The 21,742-nt window shown below is 36.2% G+C and overlaps 2 protein-coding genes across 13 annotated transcripts; one reads left to right on the top strand and one right to left on the bottom strand.

Moving 5' to 3' along the window:
- Nucleotides 1-1,547: 1,547 nt before the first annotated feature.
- Nucleotides 1,548-12,066, bottom strand: LOC130990849 (protein COFACTOR ASSEMBLY OF COMPLEX C SUBUNIT B CCB2, chloroplastic-like). The gene is made up of 6 exons (XM_057915080.1): nt 11,994-12,066; nt 9,561-9,679; nt 9,379-9,450; nt 8,901-9,044; nt 7,074-7,359; nt 1,548-1,723 (listed from the first exon to the last, which is right to left on the bottom strand). Exons 1-6 carry the CDS (start codon nt 12,064-12,066, stop codon nt 1,701-1,703), a joined length of 717 nt encoding a protein of 238 aa, XP_057771063.1. The 3' UTR covers nt 1,548-1,700.
- On the top strand, nt 11,938-20,711 carry LOC130989361 (protein COFACTOR ASSEMBLY OF COMPLEX C SUBUNIT B CCB2, chloroplastic). 12 transcript variants are annotated; one of them, XR_009090583.1, is made up of 11 exons: nt 11,938-12,048; nt 12,123-12,150; nt 13,603-13,666; nt 16,121-16,296; nt 16,412-16,530; nt 16,645-16,716; nt 17,051-17,194; nt 17,326-17,479; nt 19,141-19,332; nt 20,017-20,138; nt 20,367-20,711. XR_009090583.1 is itself a non-coding variant. In XM_057913322.1 (9 exons), exons 4-9 carry the CDS (start codon nt 16,131-16,133, stop codon nt 19,356-19,358), a joined length of 873 nt encoding a protein of 290 aa, XP_057769305.1. In that variant the 5' UTR covers nt 12,005-12,048; nt 12,123-12,150; nt 13,603-13,666; nt 16,121-16,130; the 3' UTR covers nt 19,359-19,585. The 12 variants fall into 12 exon arrangements, 4 of the variants coding, with proteins under 4 accessions (XP_057769305.1, XP_057769307.1, XP_057769306.1 ...); XR_009090578.1 differs by having other exon boundaries at nt 11,984-12,048; nt 20,364-20,711; XR_009090580.1 differs by having other exon boundaries at nt 12,006-12,048; nt 20,240-20,711.
- Nucleotides 20,712-21,742: the final 1,031 nt, after the last annotated feature.

Here is a 21,742-nt window from a genome sequence, read left to right as displayed (position 1 = left end):
TTTTCAATTTGAAACCCCAAATATTCTATACACATCATCCTTGAAGTATCTAATAACGCTTTTATTCGACACACTTAAAACAATGTTCAGAGCTTATTTGTTGTTGTATTCATTTATATATTTTATCATGCACACTAAATTCAACAATATATATATATATATATATATATATGTTCAATAAAAACATACAAAGATTCAAAACTAATATCCAAAAAAATGTCTAAATTCCATTAAAATAATATACTTCAATCTGCCTTAGACAGACCAAATAAAGGAGAAAAAGCAAAAGTCTCCTCGTATATTATTTCAAATCAAAAACTTAAAAATAAATATCAATCATAAAGCATAACATATGCCAACTCCATCAACAACAAGTTTACATTCATACTTGGGTTCATACAAATTTCGCTATAATGCACCAATGCTTCCGTTGCAATGTCACCACCAACATGATTACCTTCCCATTTATGTTAAATATTTTATGTAATTCGAATATTCTATTTAGATGAACGTAGTTTTGTTACGCTTGTTCTAAAAGGTCTATGTTAAATTTTGTATGTCTCAAAAAATATTCGAATAATTTGTTTAGATGTTCGTAAATTTTATTACGCATGTTCGAAAATTTTTGTAATTTTAAATCAAATATCAATATTCAGACTTTTTTATTTGAATCTTCATAATGTTATGACGTTCATTGGAAAAGTTTCCTATTAATCCATTTTTTATAAACCGCTGAACAAAAAAATAATAATAATAAAGAACAGGACACAATTTCACAATGAACATAGCACAATTTTTTAATGAATATAACACTATATTTCAATAAACAATATACAATTCTTTAATGAACAAAATACATTTTTCAATGAACATGCATAAATTTTATGGCGTTCATTCGAAAAGCTTCATGTTAATCCCTTTTTTATAAACCGTTGAACAAAACAAAAATTTAATGAACAGAACACAATTTTTAAATGAACATAACACATTTTTTAATGAACATAGCGTTGTATTTCAATGAACAATATACAATTCTTTAATGAACAAAATACATTTTCCAATGAACATGTATCCAAATAAAAAATCTCTGCAATGCAGAATCAAGATCCTCTGCTTCAGTTCAACATAAATTCTTCAAAATTAGCCGATATCATGTGTATATATTTTAGTGCCTCCAATTAGCAGATAACCTGAGTTGACATCTCAACCATCATATCCTCACCTATTTCAGAATTTGTGCCATGATGCCTCAACATCAAGATTACCTACCTCAGAGAAAAATAAGTAAGAGAAAACTAAGTAATTAGAATCCGGTGGTTTCAACATCTGTGAACATGGTTTCAACATTCAATACATTTCCTCCGAACATATTCACAGTTGTAATTAACGGTAATAGTTATGACATTCAGTCGATAGTTATAGATAACATTTCCTCTGAACATATTCAAACTACGATGCATAACTAGAACACAGAGAACATTCCAATAAACTAATCATCACAAATATACATTTTGATTTTCAACCGTCGGTAATTTCCACCGGAAATCAAAACGTATACTTTGTTAGCATCTTAGGAAAGCATCTACGATTTAAATTTTTACCTGTGTTTATGCAGAATCTGGTGTATGGTTTGGAGAAGGTGTTGTAGAAACCAAGCATCAATGGACTTCATATTGTGCCTGAATCTTGATTTCTGTCTCTCACGGAACACATTCCACGTTTTCTTCATTAAAAAGTGGAATTAATTACATATTAGCTGGAAACATCAGCATAGAGAGAATGGTTCTTTGTAACAGTCTTTCAAGGAAACGTGTTACATTCTTTTATCTTTTTCCCTTCAACAGAGAATGCTATTGCATCAACTTTCATTATCTAATATCCTTCATCAGACAAAATATTTAGTTGAAGGCATAAGATAAAACCATAATTTCTCATGCTAATTTTGAGTAATTTTCAGGCTAAGATTTACCTCTAAATTTGTGTAACCAAGCTTAAATTAAAGTTAGTCTTCGAGCATCAAAGCCCTCAGATATAAAAGGTACATCTGATACACTACAACATTTCGTAATCTCCATAATAAGCCTAACAAAAGAATGTCAATTTTTCCCCCCTATTGTTATTCTTCATTCTCCCCTCTTTCTGTCTCTTTTCGTATAAGGTGTTTGTGGATGAGTTATTTGAGATATTAAACCAAGTAGGCTATACTTATTTCTGTTGGTACAAGCTCGGTGAAAGAACTATATATGCAGTTGGGGGGCCTTTACAATACAATGAAAATGTGGTAACTATGTAAGAATATAAACTAACTACTTATTGTAACAGCCCGGCTCCAGAGTTGACGGCTGTCCCCACAGACCAATACGAGTCTTTTCTAGCGTGTTTTGTCCTCACTCGCACGCTCCCTGAGAAACTTCCCAGGGGGTCACCCATCCCGGAATTGCTCCAAGCCAAGCACGCTTAACCTTGGAGTTTATTCCGTGTGGGCACCAGAAAAGAAGATGCATCTTATTGATATGAGTAGCACCTATCAAATCACTTAAGCTCTCCTCGAATATGCAGTCTCATACCTGCATATTCTTGGAATCCCTCTCGTTCGGGTGTGTTTTGGTTCATCCCTGCGCCCCTCCGCTTGGAAGTCTTAACCGGAGCCGCTCCTTGTCCGTGCCTCTTTTGCACCGGCGATCACTCCGCACTTCGTACCCGGGCGTCACAGGCCCACCAGCTTCCGCTTGGTTCGTCCCCGAACTACACCGTACTGGGAGAGGTTCGGCTCTGATACCACCTGTAACAGCCCGACTCCAGAGTTGACGGCTATCCCCACAGACCAATACGAGTCTTTTCTAGCGTGTTTTGTCCTCACTCGCACGCTCCCTGAGAAACTTCCCAGGGGGTCACCCATCCCGGAATTGCTCCAAGCCAAGCACGCTTAACCTTGGAGTTTCTTCCGTATGGACACCAGAAAAGAAGATGCATCTTATTGATATGAGTAGCACCTATCAAATCACTTAAGCTCTCCTCGAATATGCAGTCCCATACTTGCATATTCTTGGAATCCCTCTCGTTCGAGTGTGTTTTGGTTCATCCCTGCGCCCCTCCGCTTGGAAGTCTTAACCAGAGCCGCTCCTTGTCCGTGCCTCTTTTGCACCGGCGATCACTCCGCACTTCGTCCCCGGGCGTCACAGGCCCAAAGAGAAGCTCCATAGCTAAATCAGGAAACTATAGAATTTTCTGAGAGATTTCGTAGTAGAATCACGGCACACAGGATGAATGCATGCAAGGGAAGAGTATTAAACATCAAATCATCAATAAGACTCGTGCAACACCTTTCTCTAATGAATGGAAAATAGGGACAACCAACACATGCGCAAGATCAGTGATCGACAATTTTCCGCAGCTGACTAAGAGCACCAAGCCAAGGCCATTGACATCGGGAGAGGGTCCTAAGAACAATATTGAGGAAGTTATCACAAGAGATTCACGAGAGAGCAATTGCCTGCATACATTATTAGTTTAGTAGTGGTGACAATTGTTTAGAATAACCTTACTTTTGATAAGAACACCTCACTTTGTGACTGTAAGGTCGAACTCGTCCACATCCTACCTATACCTTGCCTAGACACCCCAATTCATTTAATAAATTCTTGTACTACCTAAACACTTGGAGTACTCTATTATATTCATTATACTGAAAGTCCTCTTTTGAGGCATATGATACATAAGTATTTTGATCATGCTTTAACGCGTGTTATTCAACTTTTCTTCGCGTAACACGCCTAGTTATTATGGTTAGTTTACATCTGAAGTTGTTCAATCGTATTAACCAAAAGAACCTCTTTGAGAGACACTGTTATTTTGAATTGATCAAATTATGAGTTATTACTAAATTATGTGAGATACATCACGACTATATTAATATATTTTTTTTTCTCTTTCATTATTTTTATGCCACTATCATTTTGGCCCAAACTTTTGGATTTTCTTGGCCCAAACACCATTCGTGAGAAAGGAATAGCAGGAGAGAGAGAGTTTTACATTTCCTTTTCCACCAAGTTTTCTACAGTGCATTCTCTTTTAATACATGAAAGCAAACAAGCCACGTATACATGATTCTTTACAAATTGTTAACTCCACAAATTCACCCATCCCTACACGTCAGTTTCACCCTTCATAAAAGCTTTTCCCCTCTTGTTTCCCCCACCATCCACAGCTTGCTCCAATCATTGGGACGGTAATATTCTTCTCCAGCTCTTTATTGCCTCTGTAATTCTTCAAGCCACCAATTAACACTTTTACTCCTGCAGAGCAAATCAGCCAACACAGCAGCTATTAAGAAGATTTAAGCATACGGGACCACATCTCCAACCTCACCCTTGCATAAGGTTGATTCAAACTTCTTTAAAATTCTTATTCTTTCAGTTCTACATTCAATAGCATGGACTAGAGGACTCATGAACTTAATACTCCCATTTACAGTAGACCAATTCCTCATAAACTTCAAATACTCATTCTAACCTTATGAACCGAAATCTGACCTCATAAAACATCTTCAATCATAATCAACCACCACATCAGAATCACAAGCAAAGACTCACGTTTCGATAAAAGTTGAAAATTTCTCAAGATTCAATTTTTGTTTTCAAATCTGAAAATTTGTTTTTAAAACTTATCTTGTTTGAGAACGAGTCGAGAGAATGGGGGGGGTAGAGTATCCTTTCGTTTCTGGGGCTGAATGTCTGATCGGGGAAGTCGGCGGCAGCGACTGGTGGCTGGACGATGGCGAGACAGACCGAACGACGGTGGCGGCGTGAGGCGGCAGACGCCAGAGCAGCAGGGGCAACAATCTTTCTTGAGCTGCTGTTTCCGCTGAGAGCGTGAGAGGAAGAGAGATAATGGGATCCGAGGGAGACGAGCGGGGCGGCGCGGCCGAAGGCCAAGCGCCGCTGGTCACAGCAGAGGGGGAGAACGGCAGTGGCGGCGACCCTCCATGGCCGCTCGTCGACTGATATGTGCGAAAGAGGGAGAGGGGCTGAGCGGCGAAGGAAGGAGAGCATTCCAGGGGTGTTGTTCCAGCGACATTTTTCGCCGGGAGGAGGAAAGGGGTGGCTGCATGTTAGAGAGGGAGGTGGGCGGTGGTGAGAGTGAGGAGAAGTGGTGAGAACCGATGGGTTTGAAGAGAGAGAGAGAGAGAGAGAGTTAATTTTCTTTTAAAATATCTTCACTTATGTTTATTTTATTTAGGGTTTCTTTTGATGATGGGCTTCCCTAGAATAAATCAATTGGGCTTGCTTTTGTGATAAAACCATTTGGGCTAATTCCTTAAAGCTGACGGGCCTTTATTATTTTATATGGGCCATTTTAATGAACAAGCTTAGTAATTATATTTATTTTGGACTCTATTATTTTTGGTATTTTAATTGACCCTATATATTCTTTGGGTTAATCTTATATTTTATTTATTATAAATTGCTAATTATTTTATAAGTTTGGATTGCTATTAAATTATTAATTATTTTGGGGATTTATATTATTATTATTAGAGCATCCGCAATGGGGTTACATGATAGCTTACATGATAGCCTAATTTATGATGGGGGACCACATGGTGTAAAGATGCTGCAGTGGGGTTACATGATAGCTTACATGATAGCATTAGTTTTATAAAGAGAAGAAAAAATTAAAAAAAAAATTTGAACGTGTAAAGGGCTACACGATAGAACGTGTAGCCCTCGTGTAACCATCTCCCGCAATGGTTACACGATAGCACATTTACACGATAGCCCTATCGTGTAATGGCTATCGTGTAACCATTGTGGATGCTCTTAGTAATGTTATTTTCTTAATCTGGGCAAAGTGTATCAATAATTAGTATTTCCTGTTACCTAGAAATTAGAATGAAACCTTGGGATCTATTTAAGAATAGATTTCTTGTAGGTTTGAGTGACCAAGGGCAGTGAAGTCTCAAAGCAAGCCAATTATCGAATCTCCACTTGAGGTGGGCTTTATTTTACAAATGTATCTTGAGTTATATAAGCTCTGATATTTCATGAAAGTTGAAAATGTTCGTTTATCCAATATAAATATTTTTATGTGCGTTCTGTAATTGTTTAATGCTCGCATAAGCATCGATCGAGATTCTCATTTGACCTAACACGTTAGATGAGGATTGTGTACACAAGGTTAGTTGCTCAATGGGTTGATCGCCATTTGGGCACTAACGAAGCTAAGCAGGCGTTATAAGGGTGCTCCTGGACACGTTCCAAGCACATATGATGATGTGTTCCGTCTGGGTAGCGTCCCGGGTTCACTTAAGCGGCGGTAAGCGATCCGACGGTGGTTAAAGTCCCGGGATCATAAGCAGCGAGTAACAATCGAACGTCACATGGCGCGCCACTTAATGAGAAAAGCTTTGTCATGCTTAGAAGTGGATTTCTGTTTTAAAACCTTCTGAGTTATGATTATGATATTGGATAAACTGCTCTATTTAATTATTTCATAAAATATCTTGTAAACTCTTGTTCACTGAGTACACTAGTGCTCAGCCCAAATTCTTTTCAAATATTTACAGGTTGATCGGTTGGTGCGGACGGGGCTGAGCTGAGGCTAGGGTTCCACGTTGTCTTTTGCTTCCGCTAAACGACTAGCTTGCTATCTTGTCTTTCAATCTCCTAAACTAAGAACTTCTATTACATGGTAAAATATTATCTCGTTGAGTTTAGACTCTTAATTCGTATTTCAATTAGTGAAGCCATCTTCTATTATGATTAGAGTCACGAAACTAAACTTATGCGCTCCTGGAAAGTTGAATGATTGTTAATCGATTATGTCACTTAATACCCATTCATTTATTTTATTTTATCTTTATTTTATTAATCTCTTCAAAACACAGTTACCTAATCTTTTGGGTAAATCTTCAATATTGATCAACGCATATCACATTATTTTCTTATTTCTTTTGTTTGGGAAGTTGGGTCGTTACACTTATGCAGTCACTTGAACATATTAGTCATGGAAATAAAGATTATATAATGAGATCAATAATAGTCTGGATTCTACGAATGAGGATAGAACCCTACCACTAAATTTGTTGGCAATGGAAGCTATCCATGCTTTGTCTTTATCAGTAAATGCATAGTCGATTCCAGAAGCCAACAGGATGAAACCCTTCCTCATCCCTGTTTGACTGGAGCTTAATTCACAAGCTTCTCGAATAGGTTGGACAAGGAGAGACCTAGTCCCCACGGGAACCATCTCCTTCAATTCCGAATCTGAATTATTTACGCATTTCACCAATGCAACTAATGAGAAATGTTTGACCATTTGTAAACTAGATTCAGTGAGGATAAAGGAAGCATTTACTTTTCATAATTGATAAGATACATGATTGAGTATTTTTGTCCTCATTACTACGATGTCTCCAATCTCACCATTATGAATCAAGAAAAATTAGCTTACATGATAGAAATTATCAAGGGCCTTGTAATATCAGAAAGTTGCAATCCATCTTAGAAAATAATGGATTAACCTCTACTATTTTTATCTATTTAAACTAATTCTCAAGGGGGCGTTTCGATTGGTGGATGAGAAAGATAAGATTGGTAGGATAGAGTAGGATTGGAGGATGAGTAAATAATCAACCTAACTTTGGAGTGATAAACAATCATGCAATTAAATTATGAGAGTTCAGGCTGAGTTATCCATCATGCTCAATCATGCAAACCAAAAATTTGTAAATTGGATTATTTTATCAATCATGCCTTGTCACTAAAACTAAACTCCTTTTAAAAGTAAATGCCCCCTTGAAGAATAAAGATGAAGCAATTCAAACTGAAAGGTGGCTAAGGAAGATGGCTAATTCTGATAATTATTATTATACATACAAAATGAAAGGTGGCTAGCTAAGGAAGATGATATTAGGTCATATGATTAAGCAATTAACAGTAATGGCTTGACCGGAACAATTGTCAACGTAGCAGGTGATTTTCAATGTCAATAATAATACACTATTTATGAAATTGCAAAAACATTTAATTGTCAGCTGCTCTTTAATGTATATAAAGGGTAATGCACAACAAGATCAATGAATAGAACGAGAGAACTATAAAATAATTTCAATAACAGACAACTGATATAAGGAATCTGATATTTAGGATGACTTCATTATTGGCTTGCAGGAGAAATTCGTTTAGGAGCCATGACGTGCATACAACTCAAAGTAACAATATGCGGGAAGAGGAGATTAATTAAGTTCTTCAAATTTATTTTCAAAATGACTTCACATAAATTCATTAGAGCCAAAAACAACATAAGCTTTATAAGCTTCCTTTCATAAACAAAACCCAATATTTTAATTGTATCAATTCAATAATTTTGCCCACATAAATAAGATCATAATACTATAAAATAAACTGGGTATTCTCTTCTCTTGTGTTAGTTTCTACCACTTTTTCCTTCCCCTCTACACCCCACCTCCTTCCTTCTATCACCTTCCAGTAAGTTTTCTTGGTAGAACCACATTACTTGACAAGACAACCAGAAAGCAAGTCATTGTCATATTTGTTGAAATGTCATATTATAAGAAACTTCCAATAAGTTTATAGGTGTTTCCGAATTTCTTTAGAAAGAACCTAGATTATATAGTGCGGCCATGATAAGTTGATGGGATATGTACTTAGGTGATCATATAGTTGTTGAATCAAGTCTATTTGAACAAGGTGTTCAATAAAAAATATACTTCACGAAAGGCATGTATTGTTATTGCAATCAAGCATTGAAGTTGCTACATAATGTTCGGTAGCTTATTCCTTGAAATTAGATTGGGGAAATTCAGAACCTTGAAATTAGATTGGAGATACATGACATCCTGCTTCCTTTCAATATGCTACAAGAACTTGAAAGCATACCACTGATATTGAGTTTGTATTACGCAACAAGACGTATGTTCCCCAAGCCAAATCTTTCTTCAAGTCAGCAGCAATATCCAGTGACATGACAAAGATTTGCTCAACACCTTCAGGGATGTTTTTTTGAGTTGTTGGAGTAGCCCCCTGCATAGCCAAGTAATAACATTACAGGAGTTTCAATTGCATCCATATGTCTACTTTTAAGTTCCCAAAAACTTTTATGCTAGAGCTATTATAAATGAGTTCATCGCCTACACATTAACAATCACTTATCTTCGTAGATATGCAAAGTAGTATAAACAATCATATTTAAGCATTAGTATAGCACCCCCAACACCAAGTGCATATCAAACAAGATACTCACAATTGCTTCTACCAAATTGTATAGCAAAATTGGGCCCACAAACTTCAAACTAGAATCCGCAATTCTCAGCATCTTTTGTGGCATAATATCAAAATGAAGTAAACAAAGTGATACCTTGAGAAATTTTCCAAGATACGGCACAACTGCAGAAAACGATGCAAGAGAAAGTCCTAATGCCTCCGTCCTCTACAAAATACCCAAGAAAAAGGCAAATACTCAACATTAAACCATAGAACAGAATAATTACGATGAATATAAAGCAAAACAAAAAACAAAAAAACAAAGAAATTCATTACGAGCTGAGCTGGAGTGATGGATGAAGAATCGGAGCCCAGAAAATGATTTAACACTAAGAGCGCCCCAAATCCATATCCTATGTATCTGGGCAAGTAAGATTCGTCCAATCCAGGTATCCCTTCAAAAAAAACAATAGGAAAGAAATAAGATTGGAAAATTTTTTCGTACAAAGCAATAATATGCCCTAATTATGTGTTCGGCTGGTAAAATCGTTGACTTTTATGTGTCCGACCAATAAAATCATGTGTCCGGCCGGTGAAATTATGTGTCCGCCCGGCCGGACACATGATCTAGCCACCCACCGGTCATATGTACTCTTGACTGATAGCTGTCAAATCGTTGACTTTTTTTATTGATAGCTGTCAAATCGGTCAAATGTGTAAGACTTTCACAAAAAACCAAGCAAACCCATCAAATCAAAGGGTACTTAAAGAATATGGCATAGAATGCTTTGTATAATAAGATAGGGCATTTTTACAAAAAAAGATAAGGAAGTGGGCATTTTAAATTTTTACTCTTTGGAAGGCTAATGCTTTTATTTTTCACTCGTCAATTGCAATAGCACTTCATTAACTCATTTTCTCGAGTAAGTTGGAGGCATTCTACGTTCTGGGAGTTCAATGTTAATCTAGGGGGATAATTACAGTTCTCAATTTAATTTTTAGTATTTTTAATGTTTTTCTACCAGATATATTGATTTCTGTAAAAATTAATGATTTTAATACGATGATTAAATATAGGGATGTAATCACGCTAATTCTTTTGGGTTATTGGACTATTCAGTTGCTTCTTATTCAGATTAAAAAATTTGCTTATTCTAAATTATTGACTCTAACACTCTTTTTTATTTTATCTATTTGGATCAATTCGTTAATTTCGGACTGAATTAATATCATTATACATCTTGGATATGTTTTAGTATGTGTAACTATAACAAGATAAATATTTTTTTAGGAATATTTATCGTAAAATATACGAATTTTCAACAAGTTTATTTTTCTCGGGACTTTTTAATTTTTTTAAAAAAATATACAATCTTTTAACTTTTTCTGATTTTTCTCACATCGACTCTTTCCAATTAAATTTAAGCTGAGGTGGAACAATAGTGTCAATCATCAACATGTCATCATGGCGATCACAAAGCCTTGACTCTATTTCCTATGAATTTAAAATCCCTCTTTTACTACGAAATAATCTAAGGTTTCGTTATCTTTGGTTGTAAAATTATCATGAGAAAATGATGGAAATGAAAAGGTGGGAAAATTTTATCATTTCCACTCTTGTTATCTCATGTTCTCTTTGATGGAATTTTTTTTTTTATCCTATACTTCATTTATCCTATACACATATTCTCTTTATTGGAAAATGATGGATAAATTGTTAAATGACAATATTGCCTTTATTATTGACTTTACTTATTTTATGCCATACTTTCAATTTTATTTTATGACATACTTTATTTTTTTTTATAATTTTTCTCGCCACCCCCACCCCCTCTCCCCCCAATTTTTTGTTTTGTTTTAATTTTTCTCGCCACTTCCACCCCACCCCACCCCACGCCCCCACCCACCCCCCTCCCCACCACCGCCTCACCCCCAAAAATTAAAAAAAATTAAAAAATTGGGGGTGGTGGGGAGGCGATGGGTGGGGGGCGTGGGGTAGTGGGGTGGCCGGGTAGGGTCGAGGTGGCGAGAAAAATTAATTTTTTTTTAGGGCGGTGGGGGGTGGTGGGGATGGGGTGGGTGGGGGCGTGGGGTAGGGGAAAGTGGGTGGAGGTGGTGAACAAAAAAAAATTAAAAATTGGGGGTTGGGGGGGAGGGGGTGGGTGGGGCCATGGGGTAGTGAAGGGTGAGTGGAGGTGACGAGAAAAATTTTTAAAAAAAAATTGGGGGGGAGGCGTGGGGTAGGGGGATGGGTGGAGATGGCGAGAAAAATAAAATAAAATTGGGAGTAGGAGAGGGGTCGTGGGGTAGGGGGTAGGTGGGGGCGTTGTAATGCCCCGACTTTTTATTAAGGATTATAGACTTTTGATTACTGATTTAATGATTAATTATGGTAATTAGGGTTTTGCATTCATTAATAAAATGCAAACTTATATGAATTGGTGATTTATAATTATTTCAAGTGAATGATGCGCTCAGAATATTCTTTGAGTCCATTAATTTATTATCGATGATTTAACACTGAAGTGTTAAATAAAGCTTGTTGATTATTAAATTGAGCTCATGAGACTATTTAATTTATTATATGGCATGCCCATATTGATATTAGGATTTTATGTGAAAATGGGGTTATATGTAATGTTGGGCCTACTTAAGTAAATAATTAGTATGTTAATTTTTTAGATATTTTGCTAATTGAGCTTAAGGATTGCATGGACTACATTCATCCACAATACCCTATTCTTCCATTATAATCTACATCATTTTCACCTCTCACATTCATCAACCACCTCTCTCGCAGCCAAGCTCTCGCAGCCAAGCTAAGGTAAAGAATTTCAGTCATCACTGTCTATGATTTACTAGAATTCATCCTAACATCTATACAAAATGCTTATGCAGAACCAATATCATCAGCCACACCACCAAGGTACTGAGATTATCCAATTCTTGTTTTAATCTCAGAAATTCTAACAGAGAACCACCAACACATACGAATTTCTCATATTCCATTTTATGTGCATATGCAGCCTGTTTATAAACAGCATTTACATATACAAATGAAGGGTTGCAATTACAAGAATGAATGCTTAAGTGCAGTATGCTCGATTGAAGAACATTTACAATATTTGAAAATGAATTCAGTAAAAAGCCTATTTCTATGTGTTGACTGAAATCGGGGCTGAATCCCCTGATTCGTGTGTGAGAAGTGTTCAGGGAGGCGGCTGCCGCGGAGGCACGTCGTCGTCGGCGGCGGCGGTAACGTGACAGCCGTGACGTCGCCGTTGCTCCGATTCAGCCAAATCGGAAGAGAGAGAGAGGAGTTTTCAGTTTTAATTTGAAAGGGGAAGAAGATGAGGAAAGTAGAGAGGGAGTTAGGGTTTACCTGCTTCACGGCGGCGGCACCGCGGTAGTTGCTTCGCCGGAGGCCGAGAGAGGGAGAGGGAGAGGGAGAACAGGGGGCAGCGGCGGCGCACCGCGGTGGTTGCGTCTGCCGCCTTGTCTCGGCAGTCTAGAAAGAGGATCTGGGGTCAGGGAGAGGAGAGATGCCGAAGAAGGGAGAGCCGCGCCGCTCGCCGGCGGCGACGGCGCCGTTGAACGGCAGCGGCGGCGGACAGACCGTCCGAGAAAGAGAGATGAGAGGGTGCGTCTGTGGAGTGTGTGTGGGTGTGTGGTTTAAATGTGTTTTAGTGTGTGTTTATGTTAGGGTTAGCATGAGAATGGGCTTTGGGCCTCCTTTTAATTTAATTAACTGATGGGCCTTTATTTTAAATTGATTGACTGTTTTAAAATAAAATGTTTGGGCCTTATTTAAAGAAAAATAGGATGGACTTAATTTATTTAATTAACTTGGGCATATATCTATTTAAATTATTTGAGCTTTTATTTAATAACTTAAATTGAGCTTGATTAATTTAATTACATATGAGCCTTTAAATTAATTATTTAAATGGAGTCTTTTATTTGATTATTTATAAATGAACTTTTAAAATAAAATATTTTGAGTTAAACTCTTATTTAAAGAATTCTTTTCAAATGTCTTATTAATATGGTTTATAAAAAAGGGATTAAATTGTTTTAAGTATGAGAAAGCATGATTTATGATGATATAATTTGTCTATGTGATATGTTTTATGTTTTGTAGTTAAATGACGGAATGTTTGACTTGATGGCGTGAGTAGAACGAGTTATGATTGATGTGCATGATGATGTTCGAATAAATAGTTTCGAACCTAAATGTTAGTTATGTGATAACTGTTTTGAGTTAAGGTTTTGATGCTAGAACCCTAAAATCATTAAAAATGAGATAGCTTAGTTTAGAGATCAATCTTCCTTTCTTTCACGACTTCTTCTCGAACTTATCGATTCTTCGTCAATAAAGGTCCAGGCGGGAAGTGATAGCTAAAGAGGGAAGTAACTCTACGCCCGTTGTGGGAACGAATAAGGTGAGCTTTCTTAAAACACGTATATAGAGATCCTCTGCATACAGGCCTCAAATTAAATAGCCTCATGGGCTCAATTTAATAATCAACAAGCCTGATTTAACACTTCAGTGTTAAATCATCGATAATAAATTAATGGACTCAAAGAATATTCTGAGCGCATCATTCACTTGAAATAATTATAAATCACTAATTCATATAAGTTCGCATTTTATTAATGGATGCAGAACCCTAATTACCATAATTAATCCTTAAATCAGTAATTAAAAGTCTATAATCCTTAATAAAAAGTCGGGGCATTACAACGCCCCCACCCACCCCCCTCCCCACCCCCCAATTTTTTTATTTTTTAAATTTTTCTCGCCATCTCCACCCATCCCCCTACCCCACGCCCCCACCCACCCCCTCCCCACCCCCCAATTTTTTTTTAAATTTTTTTTCTCGCCACCTCCACCCATCTCCCCTACACCATGCCCCCACCCACCCCCTTCCCCCCTCCCCCAATTTTTTTAAAATTTTTCTAGCCACCCCCACTCACACTCCAAAAAAAATTGGGGTGGGGAGAGTGGACGGCGTTTGGGTAGGGTGTGGTGAGAAAACAAATTGGCGAGGGGAGGGTGGGGGTAGGGTGGGTTGGGAGCGTGGCGTAGGGGGTGGGGTGGAGGTGGCGAGAAATTTTTTTTAAAAAACATTTAGGGGGTGGGTGGGGGCGTGGGGTAGGGGGATGGGTGGAGATGGCGAGAAAAATAAAAAAAAAAAATTGGGGGAGGGGGGTGGGTGGGGGCGTGGGGTGGGGTGGAAGTGGTGAGTAAAATTGAAACAAAAAAAAAAATTGGGGTGGGGGTGGGGTGGGGGTGGCGAGAAAAATTATAAAAAAAAATGAAGTATGTCATGAAATAAAATTGAAAGTATGGCATAAAATAAGTAAGTTAATAATAAGGGTAATATTGTCATTTAACAATTTATCCATCATTTTTCAATAAAGAGAATATGTGTATAGGATAAATGAAGTATAGGATAAAAAAAAATTCCATCAAAGAGAACATGAGATAACAAGAGTGGAAATGATAAATTTTTCCCACCTTTTCATTTCCATCATTTTCTCATGATAATTTTACAACCAAAGAGAACGAAACCTTAGATTATTTCGTAGTAAAAGAGGGATTTTAAATTCATAGGAAATAGAGTCAAGGCTTTGTGATCGCCATGATGACATGTTGATGATTGACACTATTGTTCCACCTCAGCTTTAATTTCATTGGAAAGAGTCGATGTGAGAAAAATTAGAAAAAGTTAAAAGACTCTGTATTTTTTTAAAAAAATTAAAAAGTCCCGAGAAAAATAAACTTGTTGAAAATTCGTATATTTTACGATAAATATTCCTAAAAAAATATTTATCTTGTTATAGTTACACATACTATAACATATCCAAGATGTATAATGATATTAATTCAGTCCGAAATTAACGAATTGATCCAAATAGATGAAATAAAAAAGAGTGTTAGAGTCAATAATTTAGAATAAGCAAATTTTTTAATCTGAATAAGAAGCAACTGAATAGTCCAATAACCCAAAAGAATTAGCGTGATTACATCCCTATATTTAATCATCGTATTAAAATCATTAATTTTTACAGAAATCAATATATCTGGTAGAAAAACATTAAAAATACTAAAAATTAAATTGAGAACTGTAATTATCCCCCTAGATTAACATTGAACTCCCAGAACGTAGAATGCCTCCAACTTACTCGAGAAAATGAGTTAATGAAGTGCTATTGCAATTGACGAGTGAAAAATAAAAGCATTAGCCTTCCAAAGAGTAAAAATTTAAAATGCCCACTTCCTTATCTTTTTTTGTAAAAATGCCCTATCTTATTATACAAAGCATTCTATGCCCTATTCTTTAAGTACCCTTTGATTTGATGGGTTTGCTTGGTTTTTTGTGAAAGTCTTACACATTTGACCGATTTGACGGCTATCAATAAAAAAAGTCAACGATTTGACAGCTATCAGTCAAGAGTACATATGACCGGTGGGTGGCTAGATCATGTATCCGGCCGGGCGGACACATAATTTCACCGGCCGGACACATGATTTTATCGGTCGAACACATGGTCCAACCGATAAAATCATGTGTCCGGCTGGTAAAATCATGTGTCCGCCCGGTCGGACACATGATCTAGCCACCCACTGATCATATGTACTCTTGACTGATAGCTGTCAAATCGTTGACTTTTATGACCGATGGCTGTCAAATCGGTCAAATGTGTAAGACTTTCACAAAAAACCAAGCAAACCCATCAACATCAAAGGGTAAATTAGGCACTTCACATAATTAGGGCATAGAATGCTTTGTATGATAACTTAGGGCATTTTTACAAAAAACTTAAGGAAGTGGGCATTTTTGCCTATTAACACGCCTTCCAAATGTGTCTCTCAATTTCTCAAACTGCAGAAGCAAAAAAATGAGTAGCTGTGGCACTTTCTCCCTCTCTCTGAATCCATTAATTATTCACAAAGGCAACCACCCTTCAAAGTTAACCATTAGCAGACCATCATCACCGCCCGCTAAAATCTGTTGCTCCCAGAATCAACAACAGCCTAATCTCTCAGTTCTTCTCTTCACTCTTGGTAAATCATTACGAGTATTCCCTCTTCCACTCGTCTTTCTTCATTTCTTTCTCTTGTATTTTACGAACGAAAAAATTTCCCACTCTTATTTCTTTCCTATTGTTTTTTTTTCAAGGAATACCTGGATTGGACGAATCTTACTTGCCCAGATACATAGGATATGGATTTGGGGCGCTCTTAGTGTTAAATCATTTTCTGGGCTCCGATTCTTCATCCATCACTCCAGCTCAGCTCGTAATGAATTTCTTTGTTTTTTTGTTTTTTTTCTTTTCTGCTTTATATTCATCGTAATTATTCTGTTCTATGGTTTAGTGTTGAGTATTTGCTTTTTTCTTGGGTATTTTGTAGAGGACGGAGGCATTAGGACTTTCTCTTGCATCGTTTTCTGCAGTTGTGCCGTATCTTGGAAAATTTCTCAAGGTATCACTTTGTTTACTTCATTTTGATCTTATGCCACAAAAGATGTTGAGAATTGCGGATTCTAGTTTGAAGTTTGTGGGCCCAATTTTGCTATACAATTTGGTAGAAGCAATTGTGAGTATCCTGTTTGATATGCACTTGATGTTGGGGGTGCTATAGTAATGCTTAAATATGATTGTTTATACTACTTTGCATATCTACGAAGAGAAGTGATTGTTAATGTGTAGGCGATGAACTCATTTATAATAGCTCTAGCATAATAGTTTTTGGGAACTTAAAAGTCAACATATGGATGCAATTGAAACTCCTGTAATGTTATTACTTGGCTATGCAGGGGGCTACTCCAACTACTCAAAAAAACATCCCTGAAGGTGTTGAGCAAATCTTTGTCATGTCACAGGATATTGCTGCTGACTTGAAGGAAGATTTGGCTTGGGGAACATACGTCTTGTTGCGTAATACAAACTCAATATCAGTGGTATGCTTTCAAGTTCTTGTAGCATATTGAAAGGAAGTAGGATGTCAACTGCAAATATGATTCACCAAAGTATATTGAATTTGTGAGTGCCTTCATTTTTATGATTCCTAATGTGTCTATAAACACTGTAGCTCATTTCCGTTGAAGATGCTATATGTGTGCGTGGCTATTGGAGTATGCCTAAGGATTTATCAAAAGATAGCATTCCTGATTGGTTCCGGAAGCAGACACAAAGGATTGGGTTGTCCGAGTTGAAGGATGCCATGTATCTCCAACAGTCTGCAGGTACAAGTTGAGTTTCTTAGGTTTCATATGCCCACAATTGTTTGTGCTAGAGTATATAAAAAGGTCATATTCGTGAAAACTGGGGAAAGGGGTTAAGTAGGTTCTGAATTTTCACCAATCTAATTTCAAGGAATAAGCTACCGAACATTATGTAGCAACTTCAATGCTTGATTGCAATAACAGTACATGCCTTTCGTGAAGTATATTTTTTATTGAACACCTTGTTCAAATAGACTTGATTCAACAACTATATGATCACCTAAGTACATATCCCATCAACTTATCATGGCCGCACTATATAATCTAGGTTCTTTCTAAAGAAATTCGGAAACACCTATAAACTTATTGGAAGTTTCTTATAATATGACATTTCAACAAAGATGACAATGACTTGCTTTCTGGTTGTCTTGTCAAGTAATGTGGTTCTACCAAGAAAACTTACTGGAAGGTGATAGAAGGAAGGAGGTGGGGTGTAGAGGGGAAGGAAAAAGTGGTAGAAACTAACACAAGAGAATACCCAGATTATTTTATAGTATTGTGATCTTATTTATGTGGGCAAAATTATTGAATTGATACAATTAAAATATTGGGTTTTGTTTATGAAAGGAAGTTTATAAAGCTTATGTTGTTTTTGGCTCTAATGAATTTATGTGAAGTCATTTTGAAAATAAATTTGAAGAACTTAATTAATCTCCTCTTTCCGCATATTGTTACTTTGAGCTGTATGCACGTCATGGCTCCTAAACGAATTTCTCCTGCAAGCCAATAATGAAGTCATCCTAAATATCATATTCCTTATATCAGTTGTCTGTTATTGAAATTATTTTATAGTTCTCTCGTTCTATTCATTGATTTTGTTGTGCATTACCCTTTATATACATTAAAGAGCAGCTGACAATTAAATGTTTTTGCAATTTCATAAATATTGTATTATTATTGACATTGAAAATCACCTGCTACGTTGACAATTGTTCCGGTCGAGCCATTACTGTTAATTGCTTAATCATATGACCTAATATCATCTTCCTTAGCTAACCACCTTTCATTTTGTATGTATAATAATAATTATCAGAATTAGCCATCTTCCTTAGCCACCTTTCAGTTTGAATTGCTTCATCTTTATTCTTCAAGGGGGCATTTACTTTTAAAAGGAGTTTAGTTTTAATGACAAGGCATGATTGATAAAATAATCCAATTTACAAATTTTTGGTTTGCATGATTGAGCATGATGGATAACTCAGCCTGAACTCTCATAATTTAATTGCATGATTGTTTATCACTCCAAAGTTAGGTTGATTATTTACTCATCCTCCAATCCTACTCTATCCTACCAATCTTATCTTTCTCATCCACCAATCGAAACGCCCCCTTGAGAATTAGTTTAAATAGATAAAAATAGTAGAGGTTAATCCATTATTTTCTAAGATGGATTGCAACTTTCTGATATTACAAGGCCCTTGATAATTTCTATCATGTAAGCTAATTTTTCTTGATTCATAATGGTGAGATTGGAGACATCGTAGTAATGAGGACAAAAATACTCAATCATGTATCTTATCAATTATGAAAAGTAAATGCTTCCTTTATCCTCACTGAATCTAGTTTACAAATGGTCAAACATTTCTCATTAGTTGCATTGGTGAAATGCGTAAATAATTCAGATTCGGAATTGAAGGAGATGGTTCCCGTGGGGACTAGGTCTCTCCTTGTCCAACCTATTCGAGAAGCTTGTGAATTAAGCTCCAGTCAAACAGGGACGAGGAAGGGTTTCATCCTGTTGGCTTCTGGAATCGACTATGCATTTACTGATAAAGACAAAGCATGGATAGCTTCCATTGCCAACAAATTTAGTGGTAGGGTTCTATCCTCATATTCGTAGAATCCAGACTATTATTGATCTCATTATATAATCTTTATTTCCATGACTAATATGTTCAAGTGACTGCATAAGTAGTTAGTTTATATTCTTACATAGTTACCACATTTTCATTGTATTGTAAAGGCCCCCCAACTGCATATATAGTTCTTTCACCGAGCTTGTACCAAAAGAAATAAGTATAGCCTACTTGGTTTAATATCTCAAATAACTCATCCACAAACACCCTATACGAAAAGAGACAGAAAGAGGGGAGAATGAAGAATAACAATAGGAGGGAAAAATTGACATTCTTTTGTTAGGCTTATTATGGAGATTACGAAATATTGTAGTGTATCAGATGTACCTTTTATATCTGAGGACTTTGATGCTCGAAGACTAACTTTAATTTAAGCTTGGTTACACAAATTTAGAGGTAAATCTTAGCCTGAAAATTACTCAAATTTAGCATGAGAAATTATGGTTTTATCTTATGCCTTCAACTAAATATTTTGTTTGATGAAGGATATTAGATAATGAAAGTTGATGCAATAGCATTCTCTATTGAAGGGAAAAAGATAAAAGAATGTAACACGTTTCCTTGAAAGACTGTTACAAAGAACCATTCTCTCTATGCTGATGTTTCCAGCTAATATGTAATTAATTCCACTTTTTAATGTAGAAAACGTGGAATGTGTTCCGTGAGAGACAGAAATCAAGATTCAGGCACAATATGAAGTCCATTGATGCTTGGTTTCTACAACACCTTCTCCAAACCATACACCAGATTCTGCATAAACACAGGTAAAAATTTAAATTGTAGATGCTTTCCTAAAATGCTAACAAAGTATACGTTTTGATTTTCCAATTACCTTGAGACGCACTACTTTTCTTATGGCTAGAAGCAACCCTAGCATGAGAGATTGCACGTTGGTGATATCATGTTTTAGGGTGTAAACCTGTTCAAGGAAACGAGAAGATCGTATCAATTTCAACCCATGAATATCTCGTCTTTTCTTTTCTTTGAAGTAGATTGAAGGACTCACTAGCATACCTCGCCTAGCCGGGAAAAGTAGGCTGTTGTACTCAATGGAAGGCCTGGAAGAACCAAACTATGCACCTGCACTCCATCTTCTCCCAGAACTTGACCCCTCGCCTAGAATATTTGTTTGAGAATGTATGTAAGTTCTTATCCTTTACCAGTTGAATGACATGATCATACTTAAAAGACTAGGTTTACATTTCTTCTAACCAGAATGTCGGTTGACACATCCTATCTATTGTACATATGCCTGAGGTTAGTGATATTATTTGCTATTTGTATTGCCTCATGCGACGGTAAGTCCTGTTCCATGAAAATAAAGTGAATGTTTAGGATGCCTTTGTTGTATTGCTACTTTGTGAATCTTGATCTTTTCAAATTACATTTTGAAGAATGTCATTTTTGCTTTGGATATAGAATGCCTGAAAGAGAGATTCTTGAAAGATAATGTGCATGAATGAGACTATGAGAGTGCAAGCATGACCTCAAATTTACTTTTTTTTCATTGTGAAACCAAGTTACTCTAGCTGATACAGAGCTAGCCCATATCTTGTCCCTATTTTCTTTTAACTCAAAGAACTTATGGTTATTATATTGATAAGTGTCAACCATAAACTTGGGACTTTCTACCATTTTGCATGAATTATTTCCTTCAATTGTTATCGGAGTTTTGAAACTAAACTTATGGTCCTTGAAATAAACAAATTTGGGGAATAGTGCATCCTATGTTAATCCCCTTTGTCTAAAATAAAGCCCTTTCTTCAATACTTTTTATTATTTATATAATTTTTAAAATTGGGGCGTTACAAAATTAGACCCTTCTACAATTTAACATGGGTCTAGAACTGAGATTTTCATCGACCATTGAAAATTAAAAGTGATCGAGATCATTTGAATAAGAGTAACATTGTTCATGAATAAATGTGACTACTATTGAAATGTAGTGTTGACCTAATAGTAGAGTTGTTAATGATGAGATCAAATTTCCCGAGTTTGAATCGTGGCCCTTAAAATTTCTATTCTATTCAATTAAAATTGTTTGTGATTATGTGCGTTGGTGCATTAACATTTAAGATTTTTAAGTTATATAAATGCGGATTTTTTATATAATTATTTTGTTATGTGTAGTAATAATGGTTGTAAATATTTGTTCATATTTATTTGATATATAATGTTTAAGATATTTATTATTAATACAATATATAAATGACAAGAATATTACTTCCTTCATCACCCTATAAGTGGCTCAAAACTTTTCGGCACGGGAATTAAGGAGAATGTGTAAATCGGTTTGTTGGGAACCTTGTGGAATATCCTAACCCTTGTTTTGATGATACCAAAATTCATAGGACTTAACTGTAATAGA

This window comes from Salvia miltiorrhiza, chromosome 6 (assembly GCF_028751815.1).
Source record: "Salvia miltiorrhiza cultivar Shanhuang (shh) chromosome 6, IMPLAD_Smil_shh, whole genome shotgun sequence".
Lineage (NCBI taxonomy): Eukaryota > Viridiplantae > Streptophyta > Magnoliopsida > Lamiales > Lamiaceae > Salvia > Salvia miltiorrhiza.
The sequence above is the reverse complement of the archived record's forward strand: the minus strand, read 5'-3'. Positions and strand labels throughout refer to the sequence as shown.